This window comes from Megalops cyprinoides, chromosome 2 (genome assembly GCF_013368585.1).
Source record: "Megalops cyprinoides isolate fMegCyp1 chromosome 2, fMegCyp1.pri, whole genome shotgun sequence".
NCBI lineage: Eukaryota > Metazoa > Chordata > Actinopteri > Elopiformes > Megalopidae > Megalops > Megalops cyprinoides.
In genome coordinates this window covers 33,934,615-33,951,367 of record NC_050584.1, presented here as the reverse complement: position 1 = coordinate 33,951,367, position 16,753 = coordinate 33,934,615, and the positions used below count along the sequence as shown (strand labels likewise).

At 40.6% G+C, this 16,753-nt stretch overlaps 1 protein-coding gene across 1 annotated transcript in view; it reads left to right on the top strand.

The window, feature by feature from the left end:
• Positions 1-13,394: 13,394 nt before the first annotated feature.
• ccdc50 (coiled-coil domain containing 50) overlaps positions 13,395-16,753 on the top strand; it is a 34,892-nt gene continuing 31,533 nt past the window's right edge. The window contains exon 1 of the mRNA XM_036521390.1: positions 13,395-13,641. Within this exon, the coding sequence (XP_036377283.1) occupies positions 13,593-13,641 (49 nt within the window). The 5' untranslated portion in view covers positions 13,395-13,592. The remainder of the gene's footprint in view (positions 13,642-16,753) is intronic.

The window sequence follows — 16,753 nt, the reverse complement described above, 5'->3', positions numbered from 1 at the left end:
GCATATAGTGTGTATGCAATCAAAATCACAAACATTTTGGAATTCATCAATTTCTTCTTACCTGGACTTTGTTCCTACGTACAAACAAATTTCACATTATTTTTCCATTCCAAAAAAAGTATACAAGTACCAAATTCATGTGTGAACAAAATGACCATTAGCAGTTGAAATACTTAAAAACGCAATTCAGTTTGAAATAAACCAAAAATATACTAACTATTCTCATCATAAATCTATATATACATACACCGCACTGTCAGTCTGCTGAAAGCCTGGTGGACACAGAAGACGGCACGCTTTTGTATACAACAGAGAAGTTGTTCAATATTACACTAGCCCACTGTGTCTTCCACACTATGGCCATGAAAGATGGCATTCCTTTGCCATTAGACAAATAGCAACTAGAGCACCCTAGGCCCAAATCACATTTACATATACTAATAGTAATTAGAGATAGCATGCATGATCATCTAATTTAAGAATGGTTGGGATTCATCATCATACCAATGAGGGTAAGAACAAGATTGGATCTTTACTCATGTTTCATGAACCCAGCATGACTTGCATGCGTACTTTTCCCAAGAACAAAACACGATAAGAACATTTTGATGAATGATGCCCAATAATTCTGTCTGAGTTGTCCTTCGTTCTGTTGCTCTGTGTTCTGTTCATGTAATATAAAGCAGTTCTTAATTTCCACACATGCTCATCCATTGTTCAGCTCCGTTTGTTGTTTTATGATATACCAATCAGAATTCTGCAGAATGTAAAAAAATTGTTCTTGCCTACGTGTGCATAAACCATTCTGTCCCCCTCTGTTTTCAGTGGAGCATTCCCCTACTGTGCATTCACAGTGTGGTGGCGTGGTGCTGGTGCAGCTTTTGTGATTATTTTAAATGTGGAGAGGGCGAGAAGGCGCTGGGGTGCTCAACAACTGGCTGCGGCTGCCACGGCTGCAGCTAAACACATGGAAGCTTTCCAATGCATCTCTTTGGCCTAGATTTTGCTCAGAATCTACCATCATGACACTCATTATCACCTTATCATCGTCATTATTATCCTAACCCACAAAGAAGGCTGAAAACCCAGCCAAAGGTATCTGTAGGAAGGGGATACAACAATGATTTTGAAATAGGATACTCATTATAAATCTGTGGGAAAGTTTGTAGTTTTGATGGTGAGGATGGGAAACATATTTCATTCATGCTTCGTTCAAGTCACAGATAAATAGTGTTTTGGTGTAGTGATAGGGATCTGGGCTTATAATTGAAATGCTGCAGGTTCCCCATGCTGGGGCACTGTTGTTGTACCCTTTGGGATGGTACAGATGGCCACAAATGTGTCATTAAACATTCAGCTGTATATATGGATAAAATTGTAACCTATGCGTGTAAAATTGTAACCTATGTGCTCTGGATAAGAGATTTAGTGTCTGCTAAAATGATTATTTAATAAATGACATGCACTGTGATTTGCTGTCATGTTCATTGCAAAATATATATGGGGTGAGGCTGAAGCCTTGATGACAAAAAACATGTCTAAAAAAGTACAGTGTTTGTGAAAAAGGCTGCAACTCAGTATTGGCTACTCCTAGCCTTGGAACAATTCTATATTCTATGCAGCGAATTAAATTCTTTAGTAGAAGGTTTCCAATGATAAATGTTACTTGTTTTCTTTTTTTATTTCTTTCTTAAATGAGCATGACTAGGACACCTACCATGGCTAAACTTTTGCAATAATGTACCCAAAAGCATTCATGAATTTAGCGTGTTTTGCAATACATATGTTGCAATCCAGCAACACTTGCCGTCCAGAAACACTGTGTTATTTTTCCTGCCCTAAACTGCTTATTCATGTGAAACGGCCTTGAAATATCTGGGTGTCATCTCAAAAGAAGTCTTTTAGAATCTTACAGGAAATTTCATAACCTTACACAATGATTCTGTGGAAGGAGTAGACTTTTTCACAACTGTATGCAGTTTGGATTTTGCCATTTTTTGCAACAGCCCTTACAGACCACTTAAAATGTTAAAACCTTCATAATAAATAAAAAGAATCCATTTTCATTCTGCTTATAGTCATACAACACTTGTTTTTATGCTTTTCCCATTTATGCAGCCGTATTTTGGCATTGCCAAATGTGCGCCAGGCTCATTTCATTGTGACATTCTCTGAACTTGCGCACAAGCACTGTGGTGAGACAAACACAATCTTCTAATCCACCCGCACATGGCTGTGGAGGAAAAATATTTTTAGGAGGTTAATACAGCAAACTCATTTATTACAAGTGTACTTGGAGACTAATGCATTAAAGCACATACAAAAGGTACAGTATGCAGAAGTCTGCCACTGGGGAGAACCCCCAGATATAGTCTAAAGGCAAGTGTAACAATGTCTGTGAGCCAATCAAAACGGAAGCGTTAAACATCATCCAATAGTAATGCGTGTGATCATTGATACAGTTACAACAGTCTAATCATCAGAGAGACTTGTCTTTAGTACAGAACTTCAACAGCAGGATAAAAAGCTCAGATGCTCTGTCAGCTCATCTGGACCTGTTAGACGGGTGGTAATGAGCAGATAGATAAGAGAAACTCTCTAAAAAACATGGTCACACAGGATAATTTAAGGTCAAGAATTTTCCACTTCCACACTCCCCCCGTTTTGTGCTTTTTAAGCACAACACCTTGGACTTTCATCCTGCAGGGGGCCTCAAAGACTTCTTAAAAAGTTTCTTCTGGTTTAGTAGAGGTGTATATTAATAAGGCCCTATGGCTAGGGGGAAGAGAGTAGCAAGAGACAGTTACACCGTTATACACTCACAGACACACTTATCCAGTAGGAAGAGCAAGCAGAGCAGTAAAATAAAAATTAAAATAAAAAATAAAAATAAAATAAAAAATTAAAATTAAAATAAAAATTAAAATTAAAAAAAAAATTAAAATAAAATAAAAAAATAAAAATTCCAGCGTTTACAATAATGGCTTGTACAATAATTTATCCCAGGCTACCCAGGGACCTATTAAGCTAATCAAATAAAGACCACCCTTTTGGTATCTCATGTAGTTTTGCCACTCCATGATGTGTATGGTAAGCCATATATACATACAACACTCTTTCACAATGAGTGCAAGGGGGCCTCCTTGGGCTGCCAAGAGGTAGTCAAATGCCAGAGGGTTTTGTAATGCTGTTGTGCAGAGAAAAGCTGTCTCAGCTAAGACCCTCTAGAAGGCCTCAGATGTGTCATTGCTGGCTTTTTTGAGCACTTTGGCCACTTGCCTGAGCTCTCAGATGGTGTGACCGACCCTATACATAGGAAACATGATAGCAGCGAATCTATCTCCTTCAGAGATAACTTGCTTACGGTGTCTGAGATGTGGGGGCCCTGGGAGCATAGGCAAAGGCCTAACAGCAGCTAATACATGGCATGGTAGGCTAGCCCTGTATATTTTTTGAAAACCTAGAGCAAGGGGGCACTTCAGTCAGGTCAGCATAATAAGAGCATTTGCTGTAACCCATTGGATTTTCTCCTTTCTTTGTGTAACATACTAGGCCTGTTCAGTCAAGTCAAGTCAAGTCAATTCAAGTTTGTTTATATAGCACATTTAAAAACAACAGCAGTTGACCCAAGTGCTGTACAATCGGAACAGTGAAAGCCATAAGACAACACAATAAAACAGAGAGACCAATTAAAAGTAAAAAAAAAAAGACAATAAATAAAAGCAGTGAGACCATAGCAATAAAACGAAAGAAAAGGCAAAAGCAACTCTCATACTGACTTAAAAGCCAAGGAATAAAAATGTGTTTTAAGATGGGATTTAAAAACAGGCAGTGTAGGGGCCAGCCTTACATGCAGAGGCAACTCATTCCAGAATTTAGGTGCTATAACTGCAAAGGCACGATCTTGCCTATGCTTCAACCTTGATTTAGTGACAACTAAAAGGAACTGGTCAGCAGACCTGAGTGATCTTGATGGGAAGTGTGGTTGTAGTACACCAGAAAGGTAAGTTGGAGCAAGCCTATTTAACGATTTATAGACGAACAATAAAATCTTAAAATTAATCCTAAAACGTACAGGAAGCCAATGAAGGGAGGTGAGTACAGGGGTGATGAGCTCTCGCTTGTGTGTTCCTGTTAGAAGACGAGCTGCAGCATTTTGGACCAACTGTAAGCGCAAGAGGGAGGCCTGACTAACACCAACATACAAAGCACTACAGTGGTCAAGCTGGGATGAGATAAAAGCATGTATAACCCTTTCGAAATCATTGAGTGATTAAAAAGGGCTTAGCTTTAGATAAGAGCCTCATTTGGAAAAAGGCATGTAGTAGGCATCATTTTGCCTGTGTTATGCTGTTGGCAGATGGCACATCTCTGACATTGTTGTTCAGCAAAAAGGCCAAATTTTGGAGTGTATCATTCTCTCAGTTGCCACCATCCCCCCATTGCTCTCATGTACCATGCCATGGGACATGTGAGCAAGATAGGGAAACAAGGAGGTGGGCACTACCAGGTGGCAATCCTGAGAGCACCAGATCCCATCAAGGTCTAATCTACAGAGGTGTTTGACCCAGAGTTCTTTCTCCTCCTCATTAGTTGCTTCCTGGAGGAGAGCAACGTCAGAACATGAGACAGGGTCAGAGATTGGAACTAAAGGACAAAGAGGCACCAGAGGTGTTGGGGATTCAGCTGCCACTTAAGCAGCTTGGTCTGCTGGAGCATTACCTTTTGTGACATCATCATCATTTGGTGAGCCTGGAATTTAATGATTGAAATAGATTTTGACAGGAGAATGGCCTATAGGAGATTATACACTAGGAACCCGTTGCAAACAGAAGTACCAGAGGAGGTAAGAAAACCTCTGTTTTTCCATAAGGAGCCATAGTCATGAGCAAAACTGCCCTTTTTGTGGCAGAACAGAAGGAAGAGCGTTTGATAGTCTGGCAATCCTAGAGCAGAGGCACAGATAAAGGCTGCCTCTTCCTCATCTGTCCACTCTAGAGGTCATGGCCTAGGTAATGGATGCCTGGGAGGCAGAACTTTAACTTTTCCTTGAGCGCCTTGTGTCCTTTCTCTGCCAAAGCACTAAGGAGGATAAGGAAGTCCTGGAGACAGACTGACTTATCAGGGGAGGCCAAACGAAGGTTGTCTCAATATTGTACTAGAATAGACTCGCCAGGGAAGGTCATGTCCTCTAAATGCTTTGGAGAAAAATGAAGGGGACTCTGTACAACCTTGAGGTAGTCGCGTCTAAGTGTATTGTCTTCCCTTATAGAAGAAGACAATATGTGCTGACTGTCTGGGTGAATTGGAACTGAGAAACACCCCATCAGGGGTATAAAAATCTAGTACAGCCAGTTTTGCGCAGTAGATTGCAGCATAGCAGATTCAAAAGGGGCTGAAGAGGAAGGAAGATTCCAAAAGAAGCTCTATACTGGCATGGGCTGAGAAGCATTATGGAGAATACTTTGACTACCAATACCCACAGCTCGTACAATTTTATTAGTTACCTCTACGTCAGAGAATTCAGACAGTTTCAGGGTCAACATGCTGGCTCTTGTGTCAACGAATTACTTTGTTTCCATGTAATTTGTCACACAATTGACATGAGGTCCCATTTGATCTGCCAGCATTGGTGATGGGGTGAGTGATGATGTCAGCACCCTCTAGGCCCCCCTGTTCAGGTGGGTCAAAGGAAGGATTTTTCATAGTGTAGTCAGTACTCTGGAGTGGTCTGCATTCTGTTTTGACATTCACTTTTCCAGTGGCCAGGCTGTTTACAGTAGTGACACTGTTACATGTGGCGCACTGTGGGGTCTGGGCTGCCTGCGTCTTGTTTTCCTCCCTCTCTCTGCTCTCGCTGCTCTCCTGACACAGGCGTCCTGCTGCGAAGCAACGCTGTCAATTTCCATCCAGCCCAGCCCTGCATCCCGCCTCCTCGTTCCAGCCCGGCCAACCAGAGACGGAGCGCCCCGATTTAAAGATGTAGGATTCTTAAGAGTGGAGCTCTATCTCGCTGTTTTGATTGTTTGTTTTTCGTGATTTGCTATTCACAAACGGTGCCTGTACTGTGTTTGACTTTGCTTCCTTTTCTGACTTTGATTGTGGATTGTGTCTCGGTTTTGCTGCATTCGGTTGTCGTGGGAGGAGGGCAGGTAAGGTGGGGGATCCCTGTGTTAGTGTTTCTCTCTATATAGGGTTAGGTTAGAGGCGGGTGCCACCTTTGTATATTTTGTTTTCAGGTAGTTAGTGTAGTTAGGTTTTTGTTTGGCTCTGCCACCCTTTTGTTTTGTATTCATTTGTATGTTTTGGGTGAAGGTATTTAGGGTTGCTTCTGTTTTGTTAAATTCTTTTCGTTGGCACCGTCTGTTGTCCTATCCCCTTTTCTTGTGTATATTTGTTATTGTAAATATTGTAAATAGCTTTGTAAATATATAACACCCTTGTACATTGCTCCCGTGTCACACAGGGTAATTTAAGGTCAACTGTTTTCCACTTCCACATGACCAGTGGCTATTTTTGCAGTAGTCTCAAGTCTCAAGTCACACATCTCAGTACAGTGAAGGGGATGCTGATTGGAGCATAGGAGATACTTTGCAGACATCATCTGAGCAACTAGCATACTTGTTCCCCATGAACCAGTAAGGTGTAAGACCAGCTTACCTTATTATCATATCCAAGGCAGAAAAACAGAAGTAAATGAATAAATGACTGAAGACATTATCCTTAGCCTTAGTTAGAATGCGTAAACTATTGACATTAATTTATTAATTCATTTAATCTTAACAGTATTTATTTATTTGTTTGTTCATTAATTTATTTTAACATTTATTAATTTATTTGATAATAATGTCTGGTTTTGTCCTCCATACCAAAGACTCTTGACAAAAATGCTATCACTTTATTCAACATGGTATGTGACTTCTGAAGTATGCAGCATTGTGGGGAGCATTATTGTCATCAACATCATCATCATCATTATCATTATCATCCTCAAATAAATTTGGTAACTTTCAGATGAGCATCTTAACGTTGGGCCACGATGACCGCTACTGTTCGTGCTGTATACCCTCTCTTTTCCCTGCGATGATTGCGTTTTTTATTTTAAAGCACTTTTGCCACTAGGAGGAGACAAAGATTGGGCGAATAATGTGCAGCACTAATCCAAGGTACAGTATTTCAGCTTCCTTTTGTCTTCTGCACGTCCAGACACTGGGTTATGTTTATTCATACCATTTTACTCTCTTTTTCCAAGACCTGCTTTCTGAACATAAAAGCCTCACACTCACACAAGTAAAAGAAGTCCATAACTGTAATTTCTGCAAAAAGCACATACGATATGAAATGATGTCATTATGGTTTTGGACACACATGAAAAGTTTGATATACAAAAATATGGTTTTTCATATACCTGCCATTGTTGATAATAATTTCAGACTTAAATTTAAAAAAGAATAGACAATGTTTTGTTTTGTTCTTTATTTCAGTGGAAGTGACAGGAATCATTTGTATTTCACTGCAAGATTAAATAGAATATTAATAAAGAAAAATCTCATCTCTCATCCTATGCTAAGGATTGAGTTACTTTTTCAAATTGATATCAGGACTCAGGAGGAAAGCCAAATCAAACCGTAAGAAAGCCAAATGCCCTATTGCCATCAGAGCCATCAGTGTCACTTGTCTGCCTGGCTAATGCTTTTACGTTTTCATAAAGGATGAAATGATATAGTTCCTTAGATTCCACTCCTGTCATACATACTGTACCTCTTTTGCTGGGCTGAGACATCTTTGTCCTTATGGTATTTGAGAAAAACTCCCTCTGCAGTTCAGGGTCTTTTCTCAAAGGCTCCAGCTGAAAGATGGTCAGAGGAAACCTTGAGACATAACAAATGCTTTAACAGTGCAGAAGGCAGAGTCTATCAGTGCTGATGTGATCTAAGCCTCACTGAATGTATACATTCCTCAATTACAAGGCCACAGACTCCAAGTTGTCAGACTACCAAACAGAATTAAAGCAGAGCAGCTCTCAGTTTAAGCCCTTTGTTGAGATATTTGCTGCTGACACTTAGAAAAGTTATGATGTCCAAAAACGCAAATGCCACAGAAAGCAGAACCAGTTCACTCTTCCACAATATGGGGTATTACAATTTCCTACACCAATGTCAGCTCATTCAGATGTATGATGAGTGCTATTATTTGTTCATGGTTTAAGGCTGCTATACATACAGAAGTGATATGCAAAAAAGTCTTCAGTCTCCCATTAAATGTGTCAAAACAAGCACTCAGGCAGTTCAATCATTTACTAGACTTAGTAGGTCCCTCAGGTGTATCTTTCGTGGTGCTGAAATTTTATTTTGTAATAAATCATCATAAATCATAAATCATATATTGTGAAATTATATATGAGCTCTTTGCACAATTAATTGTTTATGATTTGTGTATGAATTGCTGTTTGTTCATCCTTCTGTGTATGGAAGAGGATATCTGCTTAATTATTTAACACGTATGATATGGTTTGTGAATGCCTTGCAAATGTTTATGAATGTCTCATTTCCCTTATCAGGTAGTGGCAATAAGCTTTTATGGATCAATAATGCCATGATCCTTTTCTGGATAACTGTTCCTTCCTTTGAGATAAACACGTGATTTTCTGTGTTTCAGGGGAAATAAAAGCACACACAAAGCATTTATTCTGTTTGCTGGTTAAGTAGTTAATAGTCTACAACCATTTAGTTTAGATTTTTCTTTCTGTAGGATCATTGGATAAATAAGTGGATAAAAAGTGTTAAAATACACTATATGGCCAAAAGTGTGTGGACACCTGACCACCACACCTGTATGAGCTTATTGGACATCCCATTCCAAAACCATGGGCAGTAGTATGGAGTTACCCCCCCCCCCTTTGCAGCTATAACAACCTCCACTCTTCTGGGAAGGGGAAGGCTTTCCACAAGATTTTGGAGTGTGTCTGTTGGAATTTGCGCCCATTCAGCCAAAAGAGCCGTTGCCACAAAGTTGGAAGGATACAATTGTCTAAAATGTCTTTTTATGCTGTAACATTAATGTTAACCTTCACTGGAACTAAGGGCCCTAGCCCAAACCCTGAAAAACAGCCCCAGACCATTATTCCTCCTCCACCAAACAGTAGGCACTGTGCTTTCCGGTAGGTGGGTGCATTCCTGGCATCCACCAAACCCAGATTCGACCATCAGACTAGCAGATAGTGAAGCGTGATTCATCACTCCAGAGAACACGTTTCCACTGCTCTAGAGTCCAGTGGCAACGTGCTTTGCACCACTCCAGCCATCGCTTGGTATTGCGCATAGTGATGTTGGGGTTGTGTGCAGCTGCTCGGCCATGGAAACCCACTTCATGAAGCTCCCGACGCACAGTTCTTATGCTGATGTTGCAGCCAGAGACAGTTTGGAACTCTGTAGTGAGTGATTCAACAGAGGATAGGTGGTTTTTACGTGCTATGCGCTTCAGCACTCGGCGGCCCCGCTCTGTAAGTTTACATGGTCTACCACTTCATGTCTGAGCTGTTGTTGCTCCTAGATGCTTCCACTTGACAATAATAGCACTTGCAGTTGACTGGGGCAGATCTAGCAGGGCAGAAATTTCGCGAATTGACTTGTGGCAAAGATGGCATCTTATGACAGTGCCACGTTTAAAGTCACCGAGCTCTCCAGTACAACCCATTCTACTTCCAAGGTTTGTCTATGGAGATTGCATGGCTATGTGCTTGATTTTATGCAACAATCAGTGTGGCTGAAACACCTGAACTCAATAATTAAAAGTGGTGTCCACATACTTTTGGCCATATAGTGTATGTTTGAAGAAACCACTGATTACATATTTTATGAACACCCTGGTTCTAGCAGTGAATTGCAGTGAATATGTGCCCTGTAAGCATAGCAAGTGTCAGTCTTATCGGTGATCGGTTCTTTGATAAAATGAGACTGTACTTTTATGAGATGTAATTCCAGGGGAGATAAAATTAAAGGGTGAATGATATATACTTAGTACATCAAATCATTTGTTTTATTTGCTTTTACTCACAAAGTGCTTGAAAAAGTGGATATTGGTAAATGAAAAGCTCAAAAGACAATGATTTTGAGATGGTTTTAAGTTTAACTGTTCTGTAAAAGTAGGGACCACAGCATTTATGTAGTTTTACTAAAATGAACACAGCGGCCACTTCAAATTAGCTTTACCTCTGTCAGGTATTGTATTGTACCTCTGTCTGCATTGAAGGTCTCTTCTGAAGCAACAGGTTCTCAAACCTGTCAGCTTAATAACAGAAATCTAGATCATTTTCATTTCTAAACACAAGAACTTGGATTTGTGAATAAAAAGCAGACTTCACCTTTCCAGCCAATTTGTTTGATGTACTGGTACTGTTTGCTTTCAAATCAGGTGTTGGTTTCATACTTTTCCAATGATAATGTTTTTTCTCTCTGAATCTGGACTGCAATAAGGCCTGTCACTACACCAGATATATACAGACCAAACAGGACAGTATATGAGAGGAATCCTAAGCCTTGAGGAAAACTGGTTTCCACTAACTTTGAGTTTGAGTTGTTTTTTCAGTGACCCAACAACCATTCATTGGTCACTTCAATTTGCATGATTTAGGTTAATGGGAGTCTTAGAAAACCAGTAGAAGAGAAAGAGGTCACTAACTAAAGAATTTTCCTTGCCATTTATATACAAAGTCCAAATAACATTTATTGTCTTCTGCATTCAGTTCCATTGCTGACCCAGTCGTAGTCAGAAAAGATTGTATAGGATTTATAGTTAAAATTGAGTGCAATATTCACTGTAATAACTTGGGGGGAGGGCAGTGACAAAGTAATTATGATAATATGAAACAATGGCCATTTGAAAAAAATCACTTAACACACATCTTGCTTAAATGAATATAATATGATTAAATGACTATCAAACAAATGTTTAGAAGCTACAATGTTTGTTGTTGGATAAATCTGGAAAAAAAACTTCAGCCTGAGGGGAATAAAGACTAATGTTTTGAAATTATTGGAGAAAATATTGTGGGCTGCACTTTTGAAGATGCAGTAATATAACCCATTGTTGATCAATCTTTAATTGATTGAGAATATGATCTTAAAACAACTCAGTCTCTCCCTCATTCCCTCTCTGTCTTATCTTGAATAGGTTGTGGCAATAAATGTGACATCTGGACACTTTGTAGCACCATACGGCTGGCTTGGTTACAAATAAAGATTTATGTTTCAGTACTGATTTATCAACCTCTGTGGCATGTCCATGGCTGGGTAAACAAATTTTGTCTCTGTTGCTACAGCACAATCCCATCCTATTGCCATGTGTGAGATTTGATCAGGAACTATGTGCATCTGACATGCAAAGGGGAAACAGATGTCGCAGACCTACTGTGCACATGTCAGCCCACTGGGACAGATGTGGGTGTGAGACACAAAGGAAGAGGCAGTTGATCGATAAGCATCTGTGATCTCCCCATGTTGTACCTCCCAAGTCTTCCTCTCCTCATCGTGACACGGTGTATGAATAAAGTTAAAAGAAAGACTGTACATACAGAAGACAACCGATTATGTTAGAACATGTATCAGGCCCTTGCATAGTGCTGCAATAACCAACACGGACATGCTTACCCATAAGTGCAATCTGACAGGCAGTCTGAGGAGTTGGGTCTTTAGTCATCAGTGAAAGATGGCCAGCACCTTCACAGTCCTGATTCTTCAGGAAACTTGATCCACCACCGTGGAACCAGAACAGATAGAGGAGGGAACTGTGCTGTGTGACTATGAATGGGAGGGAGGGACAGTCAGTTGTCCTGAAGTTGCAGAACAGAATGACATGGCTGGTATGTAGGGTCTGATGATGGATTGAAGAAAAGGGGGAGTCATTCCCCTCACTGCTTGGTAGGTGAACACAAGCCTGCTTTAAGACGGAGGGAAATCAACCAGTGAAGAATGGGAGATGATCAAATGAGATTGTCAGTAGAAGAGGAGAAGGGGCTGGGTCCAATGGAATAGGTGGTTAGGCAATAAGACATCTGAAGTTCTGAAGTGTCAGCATCTCTAACAGGAGACAATGCAGAGAATAAAGGTAGGCCAAGGGAGACATGGGTTAGCTGTTGGCTAAGTGACTGGGTTGTGGGTAGGTTGAGGATGTCAACAACCTTCATCAAAGTATGACAAAGTCATCTGTAGAGAAAGAGGAGGGAGGTGGAGGTATGGGGATGAGAAGGGAAGAGAAGGTGGAGAACAGTTTGTGGGAGTTAGAGGATGACTCCTGAATTCTGCTTCTGCATTCAATACGATACCTTAATAGATGGAACAGTGGATGAAAAGGTGGAGAGATGAGTCTAGTATGAAGACATTTTTGTTTTTTTTCCACTTTCCTTCTGCCGCCCTAGGTTGACCCTGCTGGCATGGAGTGTATTGACCACTGTGTGGTCCACTAAGTGATCATATGTACACCTGACGCACTTAAACAAACAAAAAAAGATTTATAGACTTTCAAAAAGTTTTTGACTCAATCCATCATGAAGAATAGTTGTATAAAATAATTGAAAGTGGTAAATGAGGTTAATAATAATAGAGTAATAGATTTTCATGTATGAAACACTTTTCAAGTATACAATACAATGAATCAACATACACAGAAAATGAGTGAATTACAACTGGCAACAAAGGAATTGCATTCTCTTAACTTACAACACACACACACACACACACAGAAAAGCGATCTCTATACAGACAGCTTAGTTCTGCAGTTACCCACTGAACAGGAGCTTCAGCATAGCTGGAAAATTACTGTCAGACTTTAACCCTGACACGAAATGTGATATGTGATAAATATAATAAAGTAATAACAAAGTAATGATTTTGTGAAAGGGCCCAGATATTGGTAATATATAAACATTTTCAAATTAAGACTACTAGAATATTGCACACACTGAACTTATTTAGGTCTAACAATAAGCTAAACAGGAACTTGGCAGTGAATGACCTGGAATAAAAATAATACAGGGCTTTAGTGTCATAATGGTTACAAATAAAATGCTAAAACTGGCTAAATACTACAATCCATAATTCCCATAAATGGCAGTGAACAAAATTTTACAAAATAGGACAAATACTCAGTTAAACCCAGCATGCAGAACTTTGCTAAAGTATTCAAAGGCACAGTAGAAAACCTCAAATGGAAATATAAGAAGAAATTTACGAAAGGGTGATTGATGTTATAGTCTGTGTAGTAAATTTCCTTAACGCGTTAGTCGACGACTTCTCAGTTCGGCTCACAGACTATTATGGTCCACCCTGCTATCCGTAGGCAACAATTCAGCAGCGTTTTTCCTGATTGTAACATTGCATCAAATTCACATCTGCAGAGGAGGAAGAGGGAGGGATTGCCTGACTGAAAATTCCGGCTGCCAGCCAGTGAGGTGGCCGCAAAAAACGAATCAAAGGCATATACATGCTCAAAATATCCGTAGACTACCTGCCAGAAAATCATCAGTCTTAAATAACCTTCAGAAAATCTAGTTGATAACATAATTCAACACAAACTGATAGTGAAATATCACCAACATGGCTGATTTTAGTATTGATCAGAATAAACTACCTGGAGTTAAAGAAGGTAAGTTTGTATTTAGCTACGTGTGTCTAATATAGTTTGACACATGATATATTTGTTTTTGTTGTTGCTGGTTCACATCAAAAGTGCAGTAAGTGCCCCTGTGTTGTACTACGCTGTAGCTAGCCTGAACATATATACACAAGTATTCCGTCTGTATCATGGGCGGTATGAGAAAAGGGTTGCGTGTTGTCCTCTCCCTTGTCTTATTAGCCAGCTAGCCTACAAATATCGCGCTTCCCTGGTTATAGAGAGACATGTATTTGATGCTATATTAAAAATTCTTCCAAATGAACACTGTGGTATGTGGCTTGTCGCTAGCTGGCCAGTCATGTTTCACCTGTTTCCTTGCGTACGATCTGTTTATGTATGTATGAATCTACAGCTAATAATTAGCCAGCTGAAATGAAGTCCGCTCTGTCACACGCTTGTCCGTATGCCCAAAGAGCTAGATAGGAGTTACATCGCTGAGGTAGTTTTAATGTTGGTCTTAGCCTAATTCTTCTGTGGTCCTCCAACGTGATTTTAAGGCAACGTTGAAAAATGGGTTGTAACCGATAAGGACTGCCTGAATGACACACTGCGTTTTCCCAGTTGGCTACGAAAATACATTGTAGGCTAGCATAAATGTACAGAGAATGGGAAAACAGGGGATTTACGGGATTAGTCGTTTACATACATGGCAGTTAGCTGTCAAAGAAAGAAAGAGACGTAGAGATGAGAGCATATTAATGAAACCAATTAGCGTACAATGGTGTAGACTACCGGGCGCAAGTGGCCTATATTGGATTACGTTTTCTATCGAAATTACGCTTACGAGTAGATGTTATTCTTATGGAGCTATACATTTGTGAAGCGACGGTCGTCTTTGAAATGATAACAAATGGAAACGGCGTTGTGCCTCATATGCGACACTGACTGTATCATGCAAAGCTGGCGTTCTTCTTCGGACAGTAGATAGCGTGTAGCGGCGATGGGTATACAATCCTCTTATTTTTTGCTTGAAGCTATAGTGCTAGCGAGAAACAAAAAGAACAGTTACAATCTAGTAGGTTATAGGCAGATTGGACTAGACTGAATAGCTCTTGTTTAAACGAGACCTTGTTTAGATTTGTTTCTGTATATTTTGTTCCATGGGATAATAACGCTGACTATCACATATTAAATGGAATCGTATAGATAATGGACAATAGCCTATGCCCCCCCCCCCCCCCCCCCCCCAATCCTTGAAAAGGATATGGAAGGGACAATGCAATCAGTACGTTTTCAATATACTCACAGGGTTTGAGCATAGCGCTTTATCTGCATGAACACCATGATTTCAAGGCCGTAGCAATTTAATCTGCTCCAAAATGATCCCAGTCAACTGTTTTGAATTAATTAAACTCATGAGGTAAAACATACGTGGTGCCTGAAATGACTCAAAATCTCAAATCAAAATGAGGGGCAGAGGGTTAAATCTGGGGAGGCATAATGTTATGCTGAGTTTTTTTGTCTGTATTATTATCTACAAATTGACATAAATTATAATTATTGATGTAAATTATATAAATTGCAGATGTACTTCTGATCCATTTATGCATCTGAATATTCAGTGAGACAGTGCTACATAAACATGCAGGTGACCACATGCTTGATTGCCTAACCATCACTTCACATGAAGACCTTCTCAGAAGAAAGGTTATTTGCAGTTGGGGGACATTGATAACAAGTGAGTCTGTTCTCACGTCTCCTGTTGATGCCCAAGAATTAGGGAGATATGTGGATGTGGCCATGCCCAATTGTACCATTTTCAGTCAGATTTAAGTGATTTGCATCTGCAGCAACCCACTGTATATTTTTAAATAAAATTACTTTGAAATTATTAGTGTAGATGTGATTAAATTGTTGGTGCAGTTTAGATTGAGCTATATCTTACAATGAGTTTTGAACTTTCTCTTGAAGGCACCTCGGGAGTCTGTTGTACGAATCTCAGCAGGAATCTTATTTCACTGGTGTGGAGCAAGTACTGAGAGGCAGGTCCGAGAGGTGCTGCCCTTGTATTTAGGGACACAGAGGCAACCCAAGGTAGCAGAGCGCAGTGCTCTCACTGGCTTGTAGGTCTTGATCATGTCCTGTATTTGTCGGGACGGGGCCTGATCCATTAAGTCCCTTAAAGGTTAGTAACAAGGTCTTGAACTTGCTGCAACTGGTAGCCAGTGGAGGGACTCAAAGAGAGGTGTCACATGGGCCTGCTTGGGGCTGAACGTTAGTCGGGCTGCTGCATTCTGGGTAAGTTGGCAAATCAGTGGTCGGATGGCAAATGCTGGGAGGTTGCAGCGGTCGGATGGCGTATGCTGGGAGGCCGCGAGCAGCACGTTGCAGTAGTCCAGATGTGACAGGACGAGAGCCTGGATCACGACTTGGGCTGTGTATTTGGAGAGGTATGGTCTGATCCTCCTAATGTTGAACGAAAGGAATCTGCAGTTCCTGGTTGTAGCTGCAATATGCTCCTTGAAAGACGGGTTACTCCTAGATTTTTACCAGTTGTGGTTGCCATTACCTTTGCATTGTCAACACAAATTGAGAGGTTCCTCGGAAGAGACATATTTGCTGGGAAATAGACTTTTTCAGTCTTGTCAATGTTCAGTTTGAGCTGTTGCTTGTTCATCCAACCCACGGTATCAATGAGACATGCTGATATTTGAGGTGTGTTGTCCATCTTGGGAGGGAAGGAAATGAACAGCTGTGTATCATCTGCATATGAGTGATACAACAGCCCATGTGCTGTTATGACCTCTCCAAGTGTGGTGGAATGCCTTTTTTCAGGAACGTGGGTGAGGAGGTGGAGCCATGCCAGGAGACCTGGTAGGAGCAACCTCTGAGGTAGGAGGAGAACAATTCCAGGGCCATTCCAGTGATTCCCATTCGACAGCGCAGACAGGAGGATATCAAATATGAGAGGTAGCAGGTGTTAGGGGGCGGGGACTGAGGTGGAAACAAGGTGCCGTTGGAAGAGGTGGGTCTTCAGGCTGCATTGGAAGATGGCCAGTGATTCCACTGTCCTAACCTCTGTGGGGAGTTCATTCTACCACTGAGGGACCAGTATAGACAGAGATCGTGTCCGAGCGGAGCG